General features: G+C 31.7%; 3 protein-coding genes across 3 annotated transcripts; 2 read left to right on the forward strand and 1 right to left on the reverse strand.

The window, feature by feature from the left end:
• Positions 1-11,116: 11,116 nt before the first annotated feature.
• Positions 11,117-12,891, forward strand: LOC132741289 (carbohydrate sulfotransferase 1-like). The gene is made up of 2 exons (XM_060729420.1): positions 11,117-11,407; positions 11,672-12,891. The coding sequence occupies exons 1-2, from the start codon at positions 11,196-11,198 to the stop codon at positions 12,489-12,491; spliced, it is 1,032 nt and encodes a 343-aa protein (XP_060585403.1). The 5' UTR covers positions 11,117-11,195; the 3' UTR covers positions 12,492-12,891.
• A 2,714-nt stretch (positions 12,892-15,605) lies between these two features.
• On the forward strand, positions 15,606-17,870 carry LOC132741288 (putative nuclease HARBI1). Its single transcript, XM_060729419.1, has 2 exons — positions 15,606-15,723; positions 17,077-17,870. Exons 1-2 carry the CDS (start codon positions 15,606-15,608, stop codon positions 17,868-17,870), a joined length of 912 nt encoding a protein of 303 aa, XP_060585402.1.
• Positions 17,871-18,739: 869 nt separating this feature from the next.
• On the reverse strand, positions 18,740-22,581 carry LOC132741290 (uncharacterized). The gene is made up of 3 exons (XM_060729421.1): positions 22,564-22,581; positions 21,929-21,979; positions 18,740-21,064 (listed from the first exon to the last, which is right to left on the reverse strand). The coding sequence occupies exons 2-3, from the start codon at positions 21,969-21,971 to the stop codon at positions 20,748-20,750; spliced, it is 360 nt and encodes a 119-aa protein (XP_060585404.1). The 5' UTR covers positions 21,972-21,979; positions 22,564-22,581; the 3' UTR covers positions 18,740-20,747.
• Positions 22,582-22,590: the final 9 nt, after the last annotated feature.

The raw sequence follows: 22,590 nt of genomic DNA on the forward strand, positions 1-22,590 counted from the left end.
TTGTAGGAGAGTTATCAGAAGACTGGTATGACCGTATGATTGCTTATCAGTTCTTAACACCCTACTCCCTAACCACCATACATTTTCTGCATTTACCCCCCCCCCCAAAAAAAAAATTGACAAATAGTCCTGTTGGTATTTACTGACCGATGAGTTGGCTTCATTGATTGTTTTGGGATCACTACTGTTAATTTTTCAAGCCACCCGTAATAGATTAACTTGTCCTAATACACTTGTTTATAAACAAGCCAGGCTAATAAATGCTAACAACTTTCTCATCTGAAGCATATAACCTGTTTGCCCAAATCTTTAAATATTCACAAGGCTCTCAATTGCGTTTTAGCTGATTCTTGTGGGATTTGAAAATGAAAGCGTTACAGTTGCGTTTGCTATTTTATTTCCAAAGTTCAAATGACCGATAGTCTTAACCAAACTAGGTTCAAAGTCAATGAGATTATGGCATGATACGCTCATAGCCTTATTGTTTTGCAGTGGAATCCATAAAAACCCTAAAAACCCTAAAATAAAATATAATGTCTCCTAAGTAATCTCCAACCCAGTCTATCCTAATTTTCTTACAAGTCACAGGTAAACATTACCTTACCTAGATGTTTTGTTATTGTTGCTGTTCCTGGGTAGCGACAAATACAATTATCAAGATTCAACCATTTCTCCCCATAAGCCATTCAAAATGCATACATGATAACAAATTAAAAGTCAAAAAACCTCAAAAGGGGACCCCTACTGTGCACGCCATCCGCCATTTTTTTCGTGTTAGCTTTATATAGAATTAAACTACTTTCTTCATATGCAAACATTGAATCCAGTGTGTGGGCTCCTACTGGGTAAACAATATATTGAATATCTCTTTTAAGAGAAGCTCTTTTGTTCAGGAATAAGTTTTTTTTACGATTGTTTTTTTCGAAATCCCGGATTTCTAGAGTTTCTGGAAATGCTAATAATTGAAATTATTTCAATCTGCCCTTTAATCGTTTATTTCTAAGACTGACATAGCCTTTATAACATTCTTGAGCAGTAAACAAAAATCAGAAAACAACATATTGAAAGACTAAACGACTTATCCAAACAAATGCTTCAGACTGTGACAAATACAGGCATGTGTACATATGTAACAAATGGGCACTCAATTCACGAGTGTGATGTGAAATATACATATAAAACGATATTGAGAGCTTTATTGCATAACACAGTAAAGTTCTTTCAAAGCTTCAGTATCAAATTCATTCAGTAAATTCTTAAATATGATATTAGTTTAATAACGAAATGTAGTTTTAGCTTAAATGATAATAATAATCATGCTTTGCGGAATAAAATTATATATGACCTTTATGACCTAGTTTTTGGATGATTTTTACGTGTTAACCTTATATATTACTAGAAATTTGTTATTGGTTAACCTAATAATTGTATAAACTTAGAGAATATTGAATAATCATTTGATTTTGACAAGAATAATTAATTGCATCATATTGTATCATAGTTTTAATGAACTATTTTAGTATTTCTAAGCGACCATTTTGAATTGACCTTTTGAAGGTCAAGGTCAATTTTATTTTCTTGGTATCCACCCTCATCGTCTTCAGCATACCCGAGTTAGGTTAAAACACTCAAGATATTTCTTGTACTATAAAATGCCTCTAGCATTCATATTTTCTTAAAATCAGTCCTGTCTAATTGTTTTTTGGGCGTATGTTTTATTGGTTTTGAACATTTTAGCAATTCACACTGTATGTCAACAGCAACGCCGTATAAAAACAGAAATAATGACAATATGACAATTTATTAATTTTGTAAGGTTTCATCTGTATTGATGTGTTTAAGTATATTTGTAGTCAAGTTAAAACAATAAACATAACGTTACTTTATAAGGATATTTATTATCCAATTCTTTCGATATGATCTTTAAAGTTATAATATGTAAAACTAACTCAACAATTGCACCTAGTTTTAAGCACGATTTTGAATTAAAAATCAGAATATTATACAAATGACTGGGAAAAGAGTATGTTGAATACGTAAAAGTTGTATGTTGTATACTTATATGGCAGCACTTTTATTGGTGTTGTTTATGCCAACACTATTTATGTTGTAAGGTATACATACGGTTATACAATTAATGATGAAATGCATGGCTATAATAAGAATGATGCAATTATGGCGGCATAATTCATGCTGAAATGTTCGGCAACATTATTAATGTTGTAGCAAATAGAGACATCGTTGATTTTCTATGTATGTCGGCACTGTTATTGAGATAATATAGGGCAACAATCGCAATGTGGTAATGTATGGATGCTTTATTGCCGTTGTAATGTTTGATGACCTTTTAAGTATTGAACGATATAGCGACATAGGACATACGTCTATATCAAAACACGTTTGAGTACGTTTTAAAACAGTACCATAATGATTCTTCCATGAAAGTATTGTCGATTCGTGATTAAGCTGTCATAGAATGTTTCTGTTATTTAACGCACATGCCTATTTTAATTGAACATAATAAAATATTCCAAGAGAAATTGATAATATTTTAAGTAGGGCTTTAACTGTCAAGCAAATAGTTCTAAGAGAAAAACAACACTTCTACTTTTTTGAAAAGTAAAAATTAAAAATTGGAAAATTAAAAAAAATACAAAGTAAATTCTGAATCTTAAAAGACATTTGATAAATTATTGCCGTTCTGAACAAATGTGTACAATAATAAAGGCTTAGTCAAGTAGATAATAAAAGTAAGAAGATAAACTCAAAAATAACATATTTGAAGATGGCAAAGCCAAACATCAAAACTCATGAATCCGTTATCATAATGTCGACTTTTAAAAAATTAAGATTATATTAAGTAGCACAGGTCCAGTCAAGATCTTTCATGCCAATTATGCCGCAAATAAATAAGCTGGCAAGCTAGACTGTCAATTTATGGAAAATGCTGCTTAATCATTGCTTTTAAAAAATAATAATAAATATAATTTCTGCATCAAGCTACATAAAATTATACTATTTTTTTCTAGAACTAAAAAGTTGTATTTATTTACAAATCGCTAATTTATGATGATATTTAATTTATTAATTAAATAGAGGAAAATGTATGAGTGTATATGTAATACAAAATATATCGAATTAGTTGAAACAAATTATAGTATGCAAGGTTCTGGTACGATAAAGAAATAATGATTTTTCTAATTAACAAACCACTTCCGCGTGGGCAGTAAAACGATGCTTAATTCTACTTCTTGAACACATTTTCCATATTTGATTTATCTTTGTTAAAACTTGTATGCGTTTATGTTTAAGATATACCGCAGAGTACGGCGTCGATAAAAACGCAGTTGCAGCTTTAAATATTAAAATGTGTGTATTTTATTTGTAAGAAATGCTTATAATCGTCCCAAGTGTTTTGTGTTGACTATTCTTTTCTAATCTGATTATATAATAGACAGCGTAAAGAATTCTTACATTAAGTATGTTTGTTCCTATTTTCTTTTGTTTTTATTATTTTGTGTTATTATATTATATTCAAAGGTATCACATATTTTCCTTAAATCATAATTTTAACATTGTTATTTGGTTATTTCAATGCACTACTAACTTTCTTCATATGTGTTCCTTTTACTACAGTGGCTGCTTTTATTGTTATGACTATTTTCCTATTTCTGATTTTACGACTGCAAGCGCTACTGCTGTTCTAAGTTCTAATCCGAAAATGATCAATTTTAACTGCTGCACATTTACTACCATGGATACTACACGTGCTATGCCTGTTACTGCAATTGTAAACTGCAGCTGCTTTTTCTAAAAAGTTTAATAATATACTATTACCGCAAATGCGACTCCTTAAACTTCTACTGTAACTATTATAGCAAGTCTAGCTAAATTGCCAATCCGACTGCAACTACGACTGCTATTGTTATTGCTTATACTGAAACTACTTTTACTGCAACTTCAACTAAAGCTTTTTATTTTTGATTTCTGCTTCTTATGCCATCCTACTAAATGCTAATTCTACAATTCCATCTACCCCTTTTTCGACACTAACGTCTACAGCATTATTATTCCTCCAGAATAGGGGTAAGAAGAATAATTATGATGATAATGCCGCCAGCAAAATCGTGTTAAAGTTAAAAAGAGATCATGATTCTACTCGGACATGTATTGTAACAAAAAAACAACAACAACAAAAAACACATTTTCTTTGCATTTTAGTATGAAACTATTACAAGCGATTCTGTTTTTTCTTCCTCTTATTACTTAATCAATTTATTTGTTATATGACATTAATTAATTGATTAAAAAACTAATGAAGTTATGTTTTTTTTCATTTACAGGTTACACATTCGGAGGACAAACACATATAAAAAAGAAGCCCACTTATATAATGTTACAGCATATATATGATGGCTGCAGATACTTGGTCTAATAGACATGAACAAATAACTGAGAAAGCTGGTAAAACGCGCAGAATAGTTCTTTTAACTGATGAGCCGAGTGATGTAACAGAGGCAAAACAGTTGTACATGTGCAGTCTTAATTTATTTTTATTATTTGAGTAACTTAAGTGCCTTGGTTTTTCTTACCGATTCTACTTCAAAATGCTATTTTATTTTCTGATATAGATGCAATTTCAATGACATATTTGAAAAATGATTTGCCAACACACATTTGAATGAATGCCATAAAAAAGGAACATCAACCGAAAAAAAAGAGAAATAAGGTGATAACGATATATCAATATTACAAATGCTCGGATACAATTAAAACGTCAACAAGTTATACTATTAAAACCAAACCGAAATATAGTTTGTGTTCATTATACAGCTCACCATGATTGGGATAACTAATGGTTGATAAAGGTTATGTTACAAAACAAAAAGGTCAGGCTAAAAATAAAATAAAATAAAACAAAACAAATTTAATAAGACAACGATAACACTAAAAGTGTGGAGTGTTTTATTAAAATAAATACTTTTTATATATCTTTTTTATTTATTACATATTTAAGGTTGGTTTTCTAACTATGTATTCATAAAATTTTAAGATTTCAAGATTTTAATCCAAATACATGTGGGTATTATACCAATGAGTACACAGCATACATACAAACATACATACATACAGAAACATAATATCATGGTCATTAAACATATAAAACGTATATTTAACATCTACTGTATATTTGAGACATAAGTTTGGTACCCCTCTGTGTTCTTTCACGTGTTTTTCATGTCTGTATTGTTACTTGTTTTGGATGTTTACATGTTTTGTGATGTCTGTATTGTTGGAGTGTCGTTGGCGGTAGTTATTTTCTCAATTGCCCCCCCCCTCTCCCATTGTTCCCCCATCTTTTCATCCTTACAGTCCTTATCCCTTTAATTCCCTTGTGGGCCCGTTTTAGTTTATATTATTTCACATTACATATCCCACTCCTTTCACTCTTATGTCCACTCCAGGTTTTTGTTTGATGCCTTCTTGATGTTCTACGTCAGTGAGTCGGGGGGAGGCGTCCTGTAAACGTTGCCTTTGCTTTGTTGATCTTTATTCTTTTTTTTAATATGATAAGAAAAATCATATTACAGCATGGTTTAAATGAAGCACAAGTTTTGCATAATGATATCAATTAAGTAACATTACATTTACCTTCCTAGCTACTATAATTTACGAATATTCAACATCTGTTCTTAGTTCAAACATTTTAAAGATAAACATTGATAATTTTCTTATAATATTTTCATTTTGAGATGTTAACAATTCAATAAATATTGATATATTTTTTAATTTTCCAAAAATATTTATCTATGAGCTGTTTTCTGAAAACATTGTACTGTGGAAATACTAATAATACATGAAATTCATCTTCTAGTTTTAGGCAAATATTACATTTTCTTTCATTAAAAGGAATTGCGTCAGGTTGATGCCATCTTCCAGTTTCTACTTTTAATCTATGCGAAGAAGTCCTGAAACGTTATAAAGATTTCCTATTTTTTTCAATATTAACCATTGACAGATATGATTTAAAACCAAAATCACAAAATAATACATAACTTCTTGCTCTTGATGAATCTTAATTAAAGTTGCATACCAATTTCGTATAAATGTATCTTTTAATCTTTGTTTTACTACTGCTAAAAATAAATTTATATCTCCAACGCCCTGATTAATCCATACTTCATTGAAACCTAAAGATTGTAACAAAATCATAACAGACTTAGCCTAGGACATTGAATTTGGTTAAGTCTAAATCCCTACACATAAGATCATATACAACTTTGACATATTTTGTACTACTTGACTGAACAACTTTTTACCAGTATTTTATTACATTAATAGCTCTCATTGTTTTAAAAGATGTCCTTCCAAGTTCACCATAGACAAAATTGATTTGTGTTTGTCTTTTAACTCCTAACAACTTCTTACAATACTTTTAATGTATATTTTCAAATAGAATGACTATCAAGTAAACCACATATTTGTGATCCATAGTTAAGAATTGGTAAAATAAGCTTATCAAATAAATCCAGTTTATGTTTAACTAACATACAAGGAAATCTTATCATCTCTTTTTCAAGTTTATACAACGCCTTCAATGCTTGTCCAGAAAGTGTTTCAAAAGTCATATTAAAAGATCCTACAGAAAAAAACAATGCCTAGATATGTAAACTTTTTAACTGTTTCAATATATTGACCTTTTTTATAAAAATTCAAATTATTTCTTAGTCTTCCCCCTTTTTTAAAAATCAAAGCCTTTGTCTTTTTTCAGTTAACACTTAAGTTCCACCTATCACAATATATTTCTAATAATCCTAATCCTTTTTGTAAGCCCTCCTCTGTTTTTGACATAGTCACTATATCATTTGTACAATAATAAAAATATCTTTAAAATACCTAAGTCAATACCTTCAAAACCACTTAACATAAAATATTTTTCTATATCATTTAAATACATAGAAAATAAAAACGGCGAAAGGGATTCGCCTTGTCTTACTCCCAAGTAACATACAAACTCTTCACTAATAGTATTATTGTATTTTACTCTTGATCTTACATTCTCATACATGGACCTAATAATATCTAACATTTTACCTCTCACTCCAAATTTAATTAATTTATACCTAATAACATCTCTTACCAAATAATCAAAAGCTTTAAAGAAATCTACAAAAACAGCATACAACTTTTTATTATTATCTAATAAATGTGTTATTATACCATGTAATATAAAAACAATATCAATAGTGCTCATGTTTTTTTTCTGAAAACAGCTTGGGATTCTATATACACATTGTATTTTTCAGCCCATATATTTAAACGTTCATTTATCACTTTTGTAAAAAGTTTCCCAAAGATGCTGAGAAGAGTAATACCCCTATAGTTATAGGGGTTATCTATATCCCCTTTTTATGAATAGGTACTATAAAAACGTTATGTCCAACTTGATGGGAAGTAACCTATATCAAACATTTTATTACACAAAGAAACTATAACTTGTAAAAAGTGATCAAAATGAGATCAAAACTTATAAAAACTCATTTATTAAATAACCGACCTAGCTTATTTACCAGCATTTAACTGTTTGCAAGCATTAAAAATTCCAATACCAGTGAAAGGAATATTAAGTTCAGAGAAAATGACATTTTATTTTTCATTTAAGTGTCTATCATTAAAGTATAAGACATCTTCATCAGCTTGATAAAATACAGACTCAGGATCATTTACAGATTTAAATATCTTTGAAAATCATCTGTGGTTAGCTTACATTTATCATTTTCAGAAACAGTGCCTTTTAACATTTTCCAATATAACCTAGCATTACCAAGCCTAGCATTTTCTAATCTGTGTGTTGTTCCTTATTATAAATATATAATTATAAATTTTGACCAGAAATAAAAAAGTTATAAGTTATATTCGAATTATATAACTATAAAAGTCATGTCCGTGGCGTACAGAATATACCAAATATGACTTATATTTTATAAATTGATTACTTTTTTATTAACTTTTCTTGATACGATGTTATATAATAATTATATGTTTTTACATGCAAAATATCGTTAAATTTGGTCCATAAATAAAAAAGTTATAAGTTTAATTTGTTGTTTTTATATATATATATATTGGCAGTATATATATATACATATAAAACTGGATGTTAAGTACTTGAATTTAGGACTTTAACATTACGCCAACTCACAAGTGACAATTATTTTGGTGTTCACATCTGGAAATAAATACCAAATTTTCACTGTTTTAAGTGAAAGAGATAATATTATTCGATAACTTTATTCATATTTCATATTATATTATCAATGAACCTTTGAGCGTTATATGTATTATATAATTCAATGTATATTCACTGTATCATACTTATATATTTCAAATTACAACTTAAAAAATACTGCAAAGAGCTGAATTATAAAATATTTTGAAATTTAAATTTTTAACAAATTTGAAAAACTCTATCAATTTAATTATAACATAACATTTTGTCAATTTTGTCCTGGTGGGGAGTGTCGCTAATCGCGAAAGAAATGATTTACAGGGCATTGTCCTAACATTTATTAGTTTTATTATCAAGCTTTAGATGTTTACATTTTGTTAATATTCAGAAAAATAGTTATTTTTACCAGGATATTTCATTGGCTAATTTTGGAAATCTCATACCATTTTTGGAGGTAGCTTTTGGGTTTTTGCTCACGGCTCTAAAGATAATTGCTTTGGGCGTTGCCTTGAGTTTTTAGAGTGAAAAAGAAACTTTTGTAGAAGTAACATCGAAAAATTAATAAGAATAAAAGAGAAAAAAAATAATGTTAAAATAATTTAAAAATACAGAACTGTTAAAAACTGTTTAAAAGATAGAAAAATAAAACAATGTGAAAAGGTGAACTGTGTTAATTCTAATATGGCGGAAAAAATATATCACGGGTCGCTCATCTAAAAGGCTAAGCTTTTGACAATACCTAACCTAGAGTTACGGGCCATGATAGTTGACAATTACTTTACCCTTAACCCATGTCTATATTTTAAATCGAATTCCTGTGGTGGTTACGAGGACCATAATTTAGTTAAAATCCATCCTCAATAATTGACGAATGCGTGAATAGGAAATAGGTTTAGTGGTTGAGGATGGAAAGCTTGTTTTTTAAAATCTAAATAAGAATTTCTATCTTCACAAAAGGCAATAACTATGGTCTAATTCCATCCATTTCAGAGTTCCGATCCTTTGCTAATGACATATTATTTTGACCTTCAAGACATGTGCTCAAGTTAGCCAGATAGATTGCTTCCTCACATGAAATAACCTAAGGTCCCTTGTGGGATATTAATCCACAGTGATAAGGCGGTAAGGGGCCGGATACTATAATCGCTCGGCCACGGAGGACGCTTCTTTTTTAAGGCCCTCCGCCATTTCATGAGTTGGTATGGAACAATAACTTGGGTGATATGGCTATTTTAGATTTAAGATTAATTGCTGACATTTTTTTTGTTCATAATTATATTTTTGATTCAAAATGACCCAAAACTAATTAAGCATTTAAACATTTTTTAACTCGTATTTTGCTATGAATCGAGCAAAGTTCGATTTTCATTTTTTTTCGGAGCTTACTTTTTTATTATCCTTTTTTATCGTTCTAGTGAGTTCACGTGATTACGTCAAATTTTATTTTCGATGAAACACACATAAAACCGCTAAAACTTCGAAGGTTTGGCAACATCGTGAAGTTTGTACGTTCACCATCTAATTTGCTGATTGTTTACATTTAATATATGAGGAAAAGGACTCGCCCGCCATATCAGCCTCATTAAAGTGTATTGATATCAAATAACAGTGTTCTTCAATTTTATTTCTCCGAGAGATTTTATTTGACGTGAATGTATTTGATGTAATACTTTGAAAGTATTTTTGAAATACAGTATTCAGGCTGATGTCTTCACCTTAGTGATGTAATATTCTTATGATATAATGTGTTAAAAGTCATCCTTTAGTTTATGCATTTTTTTATAAATCAATTTTTCGCATTGATGAAATAAATGAAACTCGAAATAGCACTTTATATCAGAGTTACTTGGGTAAATTTATAAGAACACAATTTTAAGTACATGTATATTGTTTGTCACGTTTTTACAATTATAAAATATAAAACAATGAATCAGCATATCAGACAAAACGAAGACAGTTTGCTTCAAAACAGGTTGTATATTGATTTTGAGTGTTTTTATGTCAAACATAAAACGATAACATTGTTTTGCCATTCATTGCCTGATAAGTTGACTTGTTAAAGGAATGACAATAATATGCTTGAAAAGTCATTTAAAAAAGGATTTGTGATTCTATTCTTTATGTTGATCATAAATGCTATATGTACATGGATTAAGCAAAACAGTGAGTATAAAAGCATAAATTATTTTTTCTTCTTTTGTATTTAAATAGTTATTTGAATTTTTGATATGAAGCCTATTTGTAATCAAACAATTAAACATAACATTATGAAATGAAAAAACAACCAGTCATATAATTTTACTTATAACCAGATATGTGCCTTAATTTAACATTGAACTTGAATGTGTGGGCTACATCCATTATGAAGTTATTGTATATCCTTAAAATGGTAAAAGGATCAATTGTTGTTTCGGCAAAACTATTTTAAAGTACTTTTGAATTGGGCTATGAATTAGGATAACAAAAACCATTTCAATCCTCATTCGATGGGATAGGATGAACTGGCGAGTTTGGATATTATTTTATTTTTTTCAAAATTTAAAGAACGATGTATATAACTGTTCAATTACGAATTTATGGAGATAAAACATTGTAATAATCGTTATTATATCAATGCTAGCATTTTGAGACACATTTTCATTAATTTATTTTTACATCATTCACACATTATACATTATTGTTGTGTGTATTCTTTTCTCAGAGAAATATATTGCTGTAAGCTTGTAAAGTTATTAAAAAAAATTATATTACATATACCTTTATACATTCCATAATTTCTACACGTCAAATTTGTATACTATAATTTTGTCATACTTTTTTTTAATATATCTGGTTATCAGGATAGGGAATTTATTAAACAAACAAATGTAATTAATATTGCTTTATATTTATGATGTATTAAACTTTTTAATTAATAATTTGATATGTTTCAGACAGTCTGGCTGATGTTAAATACAATATAGATATGCGTCACTATAAAACAAGAGAAAATTTGTATAACGCAAGGTTTAAGAAAATAATAATAATTATAGCATACGGCAGATCTGGATCGACATTTCTAGGCTCAATACTTCAGGAAGCCATGTCAACATTCTACCTTTATGAACCTTTCCGAGCTGTTAAATACTTACATCAAAAACAGGTTGGCAAATATTCACTTTCAAGTGACAGTCCTTGGTATGTTCTTATTTTTAGTTTCTAACAAACCAGCATTTATTAAATTGATTTAATTAAAAAAGGATCAAAGAATGGATTTTTGAAATTCGTAAAACTAATATCACTATGAATAATTGTGATAAAATTAAAAATATACGATAACTTTTTTGCACAAATATCAATTTTATTGCAAAAGAAATCATGCGATAATGAAAATCTTATTTAAATCAAAAGAAAAAAGAAATAATCAAATAAGTCCCCACCAATGTATAAATTCTATTTTAGGATGCAATATTCGCAATTCGGAACAGAAGAGAAAGCTATTTATGCGTTTAATTTCTGGGTTAATTGTAGTTTAAGTTCCATATGCATACCTCAATTAAGTGATGAACAATCAACGCCAAATGTACATGGTTGTTGTGGGAAAAGGTTGTCGAGCAATAAAATTGATACTTCAAACCTGTCGTGTCTGTATGAAGAAGAAAAATACTGTCAGAATTCAACAATACAAATCTTTAAATTTATACGTATGAGGATGAAAATAGTTTTGCAACTTTTGCATTTGTTTCCAAATATAAAGGTTATTCATCTTGTAAGAGACCCTAGAGGAATATTTAATTCAATAATGACCAAAACGAAACCAACAGTGCAAATGCATTCAGTCGTGAATTTTTGTGAAAATCTGAAAACTGATCTGGCATATTCCAAATTAATTTTAAAGCAATATCCAAACAAAATATATGTTGTAAGTTATGAAGATCTTGCTATTAATCCAATAAAAACAGCTAAAGATATATTTCAGTTTGCGAATTTACGTTTTACAAACGCAATAATAAAGTCTATACTTCTCAAGACGCAATCAGATAAGGATACATGCAGATTCTGTGTTATAAGAAAGAACTCTACAGAAACATCTTTTAAATGGAGATCAACGATAGATTTAAGAACTGCGAACTTTATATACAAAGCTTGTAAATTTAGCAATCTGTTGCTTGGATACCTTCCATTAACAGATGAAAACTCCCTAAGAAACGTTTTATTGCCGTCAAGAAAACTAGGTGACGTTAAAAGAAATATTCTATCAAACAAGCAACTACATGTTTGAGGGATAATAATATTCAAAAATTCCGATTTGTTATTAAATGTGCAAGACACTAGTTGCATAATTAGTTAATATGCAGTTACAGCTGATGTTTGATTTGACAGCATTGTTCTTTTTCTATCGGATTTATTCTATGATCAGCATGGAGTGATTGCAAACACATACTTTAGGGAATTTTTCATCATTTATTCAAAAGCAAAGTAAGAAAACAATGAATAATTACATTAGAAAAAATATTTTGTTTTTTCTAATTTTTACAAAGAACAAAAATAAGAGTTCAATGAATAATTTCATTAGAAAAAAATATTATGTTTTAAGTTTATCTTGTTAAAGTAAAGGCAATAAAGTAAATTAAATGCATGTATCTAATTACATAAGAAATAACTGACCTTATATAATAAAGGGTTCTTTTAATTAACGGCACGGAAAATGAAGAGATGTAATTTTATATGAAAGAATATTAGACCAGAGGACCATTAGTCCTAGCTGTAATGTAAATCTTCATATTTTCGATAACCTTCACATACATATTTTTCAAACATATTTTCTTTTTATGTATCACAATACCATTTAAGGTTTTAACTAGGTTATTACGAAACAAACAAAAAATTATATTTTTCCGTTTGTTTTCCTTATCACTCATAGTTTCTTGGGCAATGCATTTTACTTCTTTTTCTGTTTATTTGCCTTAAGTTAAGTAGAATTAATAAGATAAACAAAGTCATCGTTATTATAGAAATGGTTCAAACGTTTACGAAACCTGAAATTGGTCTTGATCATAGACTAAGAAAAGAATTAAAGGACTCTAAATGGTTCTTAAGGACAATGTTACGTTGTGATTGTGCTTTGTAGAACACACACTTCTTATATCTGTTTGAAGATAGTAGAAAATTAAAACATATGCTTTTAAATTTTAATAAAAAAAATTATACTGCCCTGGAAGATTAAGATAAACAAAAATATTTGAAGTTAAACATCTTAAAAGTAAATAAATATTCTTAATCATTTAAATTATCAACGACTGGGTGTTGATATAGCTTTTTTATCATAATGACTAGCAAGAGATTTGTTTTGCAACTTCCCAGCTTAACTTGTGGAAGAAGTTCCCCACATACCCATCCGTGCATCATTTCAGGGCAGGGACTGTCGATGCAAGCCTCGAAATTGCGGGGGTTCGAAACCCGCTAGGGCCTTTCGCAACAGAGTTACAGCACGTTCACAACAGTTCCGTCACACTCACATTTTTAACATGACTTGTAAGTGAACGGACGGAGCCCATTATCATCGACATTCCACGTGTTTGCAACCGGAACCCTGATTTTTGGAACTCTTACTGAAAGTCCTTAACCCTGGCTTTTGTCAACTAGCGACCATATTCTTGGACTTGCTCTAGCTGTCTTAAGTCCTTTACCTGAAATTTTGTCAGGGTTTTGCCTTTCTAAAATTTAAGTTTGTTTATAAAGACTATACTGATAGTGTATTGAAATGGACTTTAAGCTAACCGAACACTAGCCGCTTACTCATCCTGACCTTGTAACCCCGAAGCTTGCCTAGGATTACTCTAGGTTATTCTGTTTAACACAAAAGTAAGTGAAGGTTGCGGTTGGGTAGCCTGATCGTTACCGAGCCTTCCCACCTAACACAGATGGTAACCCAGGTATTAACCCACCTTACCCACCCTTTTGGGAAGAAAACCACAAAGCTTACCCACCTAACCCTGAAGGTTACACACCGAAGTTTATTAAGACCGTACACATAGAGTATTGACATTTAATCACAACTAACCTAACCCTCACCCCTGACTCACCCTTTTAGTGGTATTCAGCGTGTGCAAATACCATGGGTCAACATGTGCAGTTGTTTTAAACAAAGGCATTGCTTTCTCTATCAAATGCTATAATCTTCTTTTTTTCAAAAGTGCACAAAATTTGTCTACCCAATAGCCATCTTCTTATGAAGATGTTCACCTTTGCACCAGGTTGAGGTCGGAAGACTTGGCAAGGGGCGGGACCAGTCGATTTCCTTATCAAGAAGAATCAAGAGCTCAACAAAATCACTTGCTTCGGGTAGATGCCGTTGCTCAGTCTCCTTCTCAGGAGATGAATGTGGTGGAGGGCAACCCCGGTGCTTACCCCTGCCCTTACACATCTATTTGAGAAGCAATCCTCGAAGGTTACCTGCCTAACCCCGAAGGTGACCCACCTTAGTATGTCTATCAAACTATTTAAACAATAAATTGAAATGTAATTTCAGCTAACCAAAACCCCTAATTCATCCTTACCATGTAACCTGTGAGGTTACCCAGGCTCACTCTAGTCTAATAGAAATGGAAATAAAGGTTACTGTTGGGTACCCTGATTGTTATCCAGCGTGCCACTGAACCCATATGTTAACCCCGGCGCTTACCAACCTTACCCACCATTTTGGGAAGCAAACTCTGAATGTTACCCGCCTATACCCCAAGGTTACCCACCTTAGTTTGTTTAACAAGACTATATTAATAATGTATTGAAACGAAATTTCAGGTAACCCCAACCCCGAAGTCATCCTAACCTCCTAACCTGTAAGCCTACCCAGGCTTACCCTTGCGTATTTTGGCTAATTCAAAAGGAAATGAAGGTAAACGGTCGTTACCCTGATGTTACCCAGCATACCCACTTTATCAAGATGGTAACCCTAGTGCTTGTCCCCCTTACCCCCCTTTTTTGGAATCGAGCCCTGAACCTTACAAGCCTAACCCCGAAGGTTACCCATCTTAGTAAGTTTATCAAAATTAAAATTTCAGCTAACCCTAACCTCTTTTTAATCCTTACCTGGTAACCTGTAAGCTTACCCAGGCTTACTTTAGCGTATTTTGGCTAATAGAAGTGGAAATGAAAGTTACCGCTGAATACCCTGATCGTTACACAGGTCATCCCTTAACCCATTTGGTATCACCGGTGCTTACTCCCCCTTACCCTTACTCACCTCAACCCGAAGCTTACCCACCTTAGTATGTTTATCATGACTATGAGCGCATTCGGTATACTTACCCGTGCAATCCGTGTTTGTTTACCCAGTGTAACTCGAGGTACTCGAGTAATAAATTTTGTCCGAACAGTTATTGGGTAAGTCAAGATGGCTGACAAACATCGGAAAAAGAAAATGATAATAGCATTAGCTATTAAAAAACTTCTTAATGCTTACAACACCAATGCATTATTCTTCCTCATGACACACAATGACCCAGTGATAAGTACATGTACAAGACTCTTGATGCGACGCGACAGCGTACCGCGCATAAGACGGTATGTAGAATCGGTAGTACCAAGATACAGTTTAAGCGACTTCAAAGGTCATTTTCGCCTAGAAAGAAGCTCATTTGAACTAATATGTGTAGCCATTGGTAGACATTTTAAAAGACAAAAGGGGAGCACACCATTGCCGGTGGAGAAACAACTTTTAATTTTTCTGTGGTTCATGGGTAATAATTTTCTTGTTCTGCTTGTTTGAAAAAAAAACAGTACTAAAACAAAAACATTTATTACACTTACTTAAATGTCTGTATAGCATTTTATTAAATTGTGAAATTATATTACATTCAAAGAACAAATTAATGTTTGCCCGGTATATTTAAATACATGCATGCTCTCGTTATAGGTTATTGATACTCTTCAACAGTTCTATGAGTATATATATGTATAAAGGATAAAACACTACTTTTAACTGCACAATATTTTCATTTTATTTTACTTTATCAATTTTATACCACCAGATGAAACATCGTAAATGCTTTTTTTATATTTTAATTACAAGTAAAGGAAAAGTAAGGTTTTACCGAGGTGTGATTGACGAACGAGCACTTAAACTTTAATATTTGCCTCATTTAAATGTGATCGATTATTAACGGTGTTTGCAATCGTCATCCAATAACAGTGCAATTTAAAATTTGCTATTTAACTTCATAAGTTTAGTCCTCCTAAAATATTTTGAAAATTACAAATTTTCTGAATTACAGAATTGACAGGCAACATACGGTGGCTAAATTACACCATTTTTCATGACGAGAGAGTTCAAAATGGTTATCTTCCGTTGAAAGTACAACACAGCCCCCATTTACTGCCCATTCCTTTATAGTGATATAAACTGTTTCTGCTAAAAGGACAGATGCTACAGGCATTCTGTAACACTAATCAATTTTACATACTGAAAAATGCAAGAAAAAAAGTGTGCCTCACTTGAAAATTATTTGTGGAATCCACCAGTTTCAAGCGTTATCTGGCATTCAAAAACGCGACTTAGGACCAGCCGTCCTGCATATACAGCCCCTATAAATCAGTCAACAATTGTCGATTGGTTATAAAACTATGTGTCCATTTATATATATATTTATATACCTTCTATCGCAGAATGATTTGTTTTGTGCAAATTAATTACTGTACAATGAACTGTTCACTTACTCATATGCAATACAGTGTTCAATTATTTCTAATGTACCGCTTATGGGCAACCAAAGAACAATGTCTTATGGGCATCTCCACAATACTTAAATACTGCTGTGGCATGTTGAAGAACAAACATTAATCACATCATAATTATTTATTTTCAGGAACACATGATAGTTTTCGGTCACTAGCAGACAGGTTTGGGGTATCAACATCTACCGCACACACATGCTGTGGGAATATCGCACGGAAAATAAGTTTGCATTTAGTGAAGCGATTTATAAAGTGGCCACGGAATGAAGCCCTGGACTCGGTAACTCAGGGATTTTTGGAAAAATGCAAGCTTCCGGGTGTAGTTGGTGCAATAGATGCATGTCATGTTCGAATTACAGCTCCTCAAATTAATCCAGAATCCTATTACAACCGAAAGAAATTTCATTTAGTTAATCTTCAAGCAGTAAGCGATAATCGTCTCTTGTTTCTCGATATATTTGTTGGCTGGCCTGGCAGCAGTCACGATGCACGAGTTTTCAAAAACTCGCCACTCTTTTTAGAAACTGCTGAAAATGCTATACCCTGCAACAAGTATATACTTGGAGACGCAGCATACCCACTACTACCTTGGCTGATGACACCATTTAAAGATTACGGAACTCTATCAAGAGAAAAGCAAAACTACAACAAGCAGCACAGCAGGGGCAGACAGGTTGTAGAACGTGCATTTGGCCAACTGAAAGGAAGATTTAGACGTTTGATACTGTTTTATGTACACAAAATAGAGCTGTTAGTTTACTGTATAGTAGCTGTATACGTTCTCCATAATGTCTGCATCCTTAACGACGATGAAATAAATGATTTCTGTGAAGAACCCGATATAAATGTGTATGATGGACTAAATGAAGACAGAGAAAGTGGAATCCTATTTAGAGATGACCTTGTCCGATATCTTTCGCAGTGACCATTTACCATTTTACTAGAACTATAGAGTAAATTCTTATTAATATACTTTCAACGAAAGTGTGAAATAATTAAATCAATTGGTTTATAGCAATACGCTTAATGTATATCCACCTGTCGTATTCTGATATGTATTATCTGATATTCAATATTAAAGTTCTCGTAACTCAAAATTTTAATGGTTTAATATAATTTATCTTTTGCTAACACAAACACGCACGCAAGCGCGCACACACAGAAACCCCCCTCCATCTTAATTGTATTTAAATTCCTTAATTTTCTCAACACAAAAACATTAAGGAGAGAGATGACCTTGTAGTAAAGATGTCTGCTTCTCAATTAGTTGATCGAGGATTAAAGCCCTACTGAGGTCACAACCATGTTTCTTTTGACACGGTCACACCAGTACCGGATAGTTCCAGGAAGTGGATTCAATATGTTCAAATAAGCTCCGAGCTCCCTTTACAAGCAAACTGAATATGTGGATTAATAAAAAACATACTAACACGTTTTATTACGCCTTTTTCAACTATTTCAATTATATAGGTGGGAGGTTTCCTAACCATCATTCCTGGAGAGTAACACAAGTACTACAATCAGATCTTGTACATCAAGGAATCTCTCAGGAATCGAAACCATGCCAGAGAAGTCGTCAGCGACTGTAATAACTAGACCCCTGAGTCAGTATAGATCATACATGATCAGTATCTCAACAACTTTACCAGAAATACTTCAGCAGGACTTTTACAAATCCCGCATAAAGTGTGGAGCGACAGACAGGGATGTGTTAGATTATAGATGTATTCCATTGCAGAACCTGCAATTTCGGGAGCAAGATCCTTTAGTCTTTTATACAAAGAATATTGCAAGGGTTGAAACAGAATTTATTAAGAAGTTATAGAACATTACAATAAAACATGATTGTAAAAATGAAATAATTCAGGAAGGCATTGTTATGCAATGAACAAAGCTGAAAACAATGGGACCATTGGCCCCAGGTCACTCACCTGAGTACAGAATTATAATGGTGTAAACAAAACCAGGCCAAAACGTAGATCTAAGCTCTAGACCAAATACTTTCCAACAATAAGATTTTTGAAGTTTTTCCTATATTAGTCTATGTAAAATAAATTGACTTCCCAGGCGAGGCCAATATAGACCCTTGGGCCATAATTTGTACAATATTGGTAGAGGTCCACTAGAGAATGCTACACACCAAATATCTAAGCTCTAGGTGAAATAGTTCAGACAAGATTTTTAAAGTTTTTCCTATTGGTTGCCATAACGACCAGAATTTTCAATGGAATTTAATTTTTTTAACACCTTTGAATCGGGATCACCTAAGGATCATTTCTGTAAAGTTTGTTTACAATTGGCCACGTGGTTCAGGAGGAGATGTTGTTTTAACAAATTGTTGATGACGGACGACGAACACTGAGCCATCACAATACCTCACCATGAGCACGTTGTGCTCAGGTGAGCTAAAAATATAGCAATTAAAGCAGCACGCCTTAAGATTTATTTCAATGTTCATGAAAATATAGTGTTAGTGTTTAGTAGAAATGTTTATTAAAAGTACAAATGACAAAGGCCAACTTACACAGAAATTACCTTAAATGTATCAAAAATACTTATTTAGGCCTTAATTTTGCAAATAAAGCTGAAAATTAGGGTGATATAGAACAATTTACTTTTTACTTACTACAAGTAAAGTATTAGATGCCTTGCAACAAATTCAAGACAATTTAAAGAAAAATGTCACTTGTCCTGATTACTTTTCAGCAAATAAAACCTTCCTTGAACAAAAATAAGTAAAAATAACGCTTTCTAACAAGGGATACTCAAAATGTATTTACATAGAACCTTTCCAATATCCACACAGATTTTCTAAATTACAACTCTGCATTACATTTCACCTCATCTTCAAACTGTGATAATTTACAATTATCAATACATTTCTTCAGAAGCTTGATTGCTCATATTTTGATAAAATGAAAAACAGAAGCCTTCCTGGCAAAACAATATTTAACATAAACTCTTGTAATATGTGTTATACATATATTAAGCAAATAAACAAAATTCAAACATTTACTTTTTAACCTTTCCAATATCCACACAGATTTTCTAAATTACGACTCTGCATTACATTTCACCTCATCTTCAAACTGTGATAATTTACAATTATCAATACATTTCTTCAGAAGCTTGATTGTTCATATTTTGATAAAATGAAAAACAGAAGCCTTCCTGGCAAAACAATATTTAACATAAACTCTTGTAATATGTGTTATACATATATTAAAAAAGCAAATAAACAAAATTCAAACATTTACTTTTTAACCTTTCCAATATCCACACAGATTTTCTAAATTACGACTCTGCATTACATTTCACCTCATCTTCAAACTGTGATAATTTACAATTATCAATACATTTCTTCAGAAGCTTGATTGTTCATATTTTGATAAAATGAAAAACAGAAGCCTTCCTGGCAAAACAATATTTAACATAAACTCTTGTAATATGTGTTATACATATATTAAAAAAGCAAATAAACACAATTCAAACATTTACTTTTTAACCTTTCCAATAGTTACCGTGATTTTCTATATGGGACACTAAACCTTCATTACAAACTGTAGTAGATTTACAACTTATCAATAAGTTTCTTCAATAAATTGTTTTGTTCACTGTTCATTTTTTCCATTACAGACAGCATTCTCTGGTCTCTTTCCTCCATCAATTCCTTCAACTCATTTACCATGCTTTTTCTGCGTGGACGCTTGGATTCAAAGGCTGGTGAAGAAACATCTGAACTCTCATCAGTTTCGTTGGCATCAAGATCAGTGCCTTCTACTTTATCCCCTGATCCAAATGTTCAAAGTGGTTTTACTGCCGGGTCGTCCCCAATAAGAGCATGCATCTCTTTTTCATATTTAAATGAGCACTTTCCACTTCCTGATTTCTTATTTTTATCTACATATGCTTTGTATGACCGTTTCATATATTTGTACCTGTCTATGCATTGTGTAACAGTAACATTGAAACCATGTGTTATGAGAACTTCCGCAATACCTGTCCATACTTTTGTTTTGTTTTTAGCCCCTTTCAGTTTTTCCATATTCGCAGCAGTAGTATCAAGTAGTAATTTAGTCTCAGAATCATTCCATTCATGACGTTCTACATTGCTGGTGGCTAAAACAGTAAATAAACTTCATTTGTGGGGTGTAATTAAAAAAACATAGGACAGCTGAAGAAAATACAGAAGGAACTATGTATAACTAGGAAAGCATTAAAGTTTAAGTAAACGTATACAGTTTTAAGTGAATTAATGTTTCCAGAGGTATAGGAAGCAAACGAAAACAAAACAAGAGAGATCAGTGATCCCAAGTGTCACCTGATGATAGCTTGAGGGGTGATTGGACAGTTTGTTGGATAGGTATCTTGGCTGTATGACACAACAATCATTAACGGGCAAAAACGCCTTTTCATCCATAGGCCATAATTCAGCTAAAGATAATTTCAACCAAAAAACAGTTAAATAAGTGCAGTACCTGAGGTACCAATCAATCCAGTAACATTTCATTCAAATTGTGTAAGTAGTATAAGTAAGTAGTCCAGAAAAAAATGAAAAAATCATTAAAGGGCCATAACTCTGACAAAAATCATTTAACTTAAAAATGCAGATACTATGCACAACTAGACTTGATACTTATCGTTCCTATAAAGTTGGATGAAATCACACCAGTAGTTTCTTAGAAGTAGTCCGAACAAGTTTTGTGACAGATGGACTGACAGAGAAGTGATCCCTGTACATGCTGTATGTCGCTGCTACTTTGTAGCAGGCGATAAATTAGTAAATACTGAACATAAGAAACTAAACATAAATCATTTCTTTAAGTGTAGAACTTGGCGCAAAATGATAAATTATTCGCCTAGAAATTCAGATGTCTTAAGTTATGACCCCAGACCACATAACTTTGACACTTGTCCAGTCATGAAATTGTGAAAATATTTGTTCACTTATTTAAAAGAAAAAGAGGACTATAAAAAATATACCACTAGATGCCTGCTTCGCTTCTTCCTCATCTGTAGCTAACATCACAGAAACTGAAAGATACACATTGTATGTTTTTCTGGTTGGGTTTGATGGCAAATCATCAACACAAGTGCACACGAGCAAGTTAACAGAATCTTAATTTATTTAAAACTAGTGTTTCCTTGGCTATAGTATAAGAAAGTGGTTTCTGTTCCCTCTTGATTTGGCAGAATAAAACATCCATCAAATCATCGAAAAGACAGAGCCAGGATAAAAATCACTCAGACTGGTTAATATGTTGAAAATCACATTTGAAAAGCAGTCATGCCACCAGATATAAACAGTAAAATCCTGAAGATATAATAATGATGTTAAGAAAGCATAGCTTCAGGAAACAAATTGTGTATTGCCTCTATTGAAAATAATAATGCATTTCTGGATCATTTGCCCTAAACCTAATACCTAATACAAGTACCCAAAAGTGCAGACTTTCTCTTGTGTACAGATGCTTTATTTTAACTCATCTCAATCAATTAAGTGTGTTCAGCACCCATTGGTGGCAGTAAATTGAAATTAAAATTAACTTTGATATGTTTTCCTCTGTAAAAAAACTTAACCAGTATATAATATGCATAAACGGTCATTGGAAACTTACTTTTCTTTGTAGAACTTTTCTGTGCAA

The sequence above is a fragment of the Ruditapes philippinarum genome, unplaced genomic scaffold (genome assembly GCF_026571515.1).
Source record: "Ruditapes philippinarum isolate M1 unplaced genomic scaffold, ASM2657151v2 ctg12435_1_1_1_1, whole genome shotgun sequence".
Taxonomy (NCBI): domain Eukaryota; kingdom Metazoa; phylum Mollusca; class Bivalvia; order Venerida; family Veneridae; genus Ruditapes; species Ruditapes philippinarum.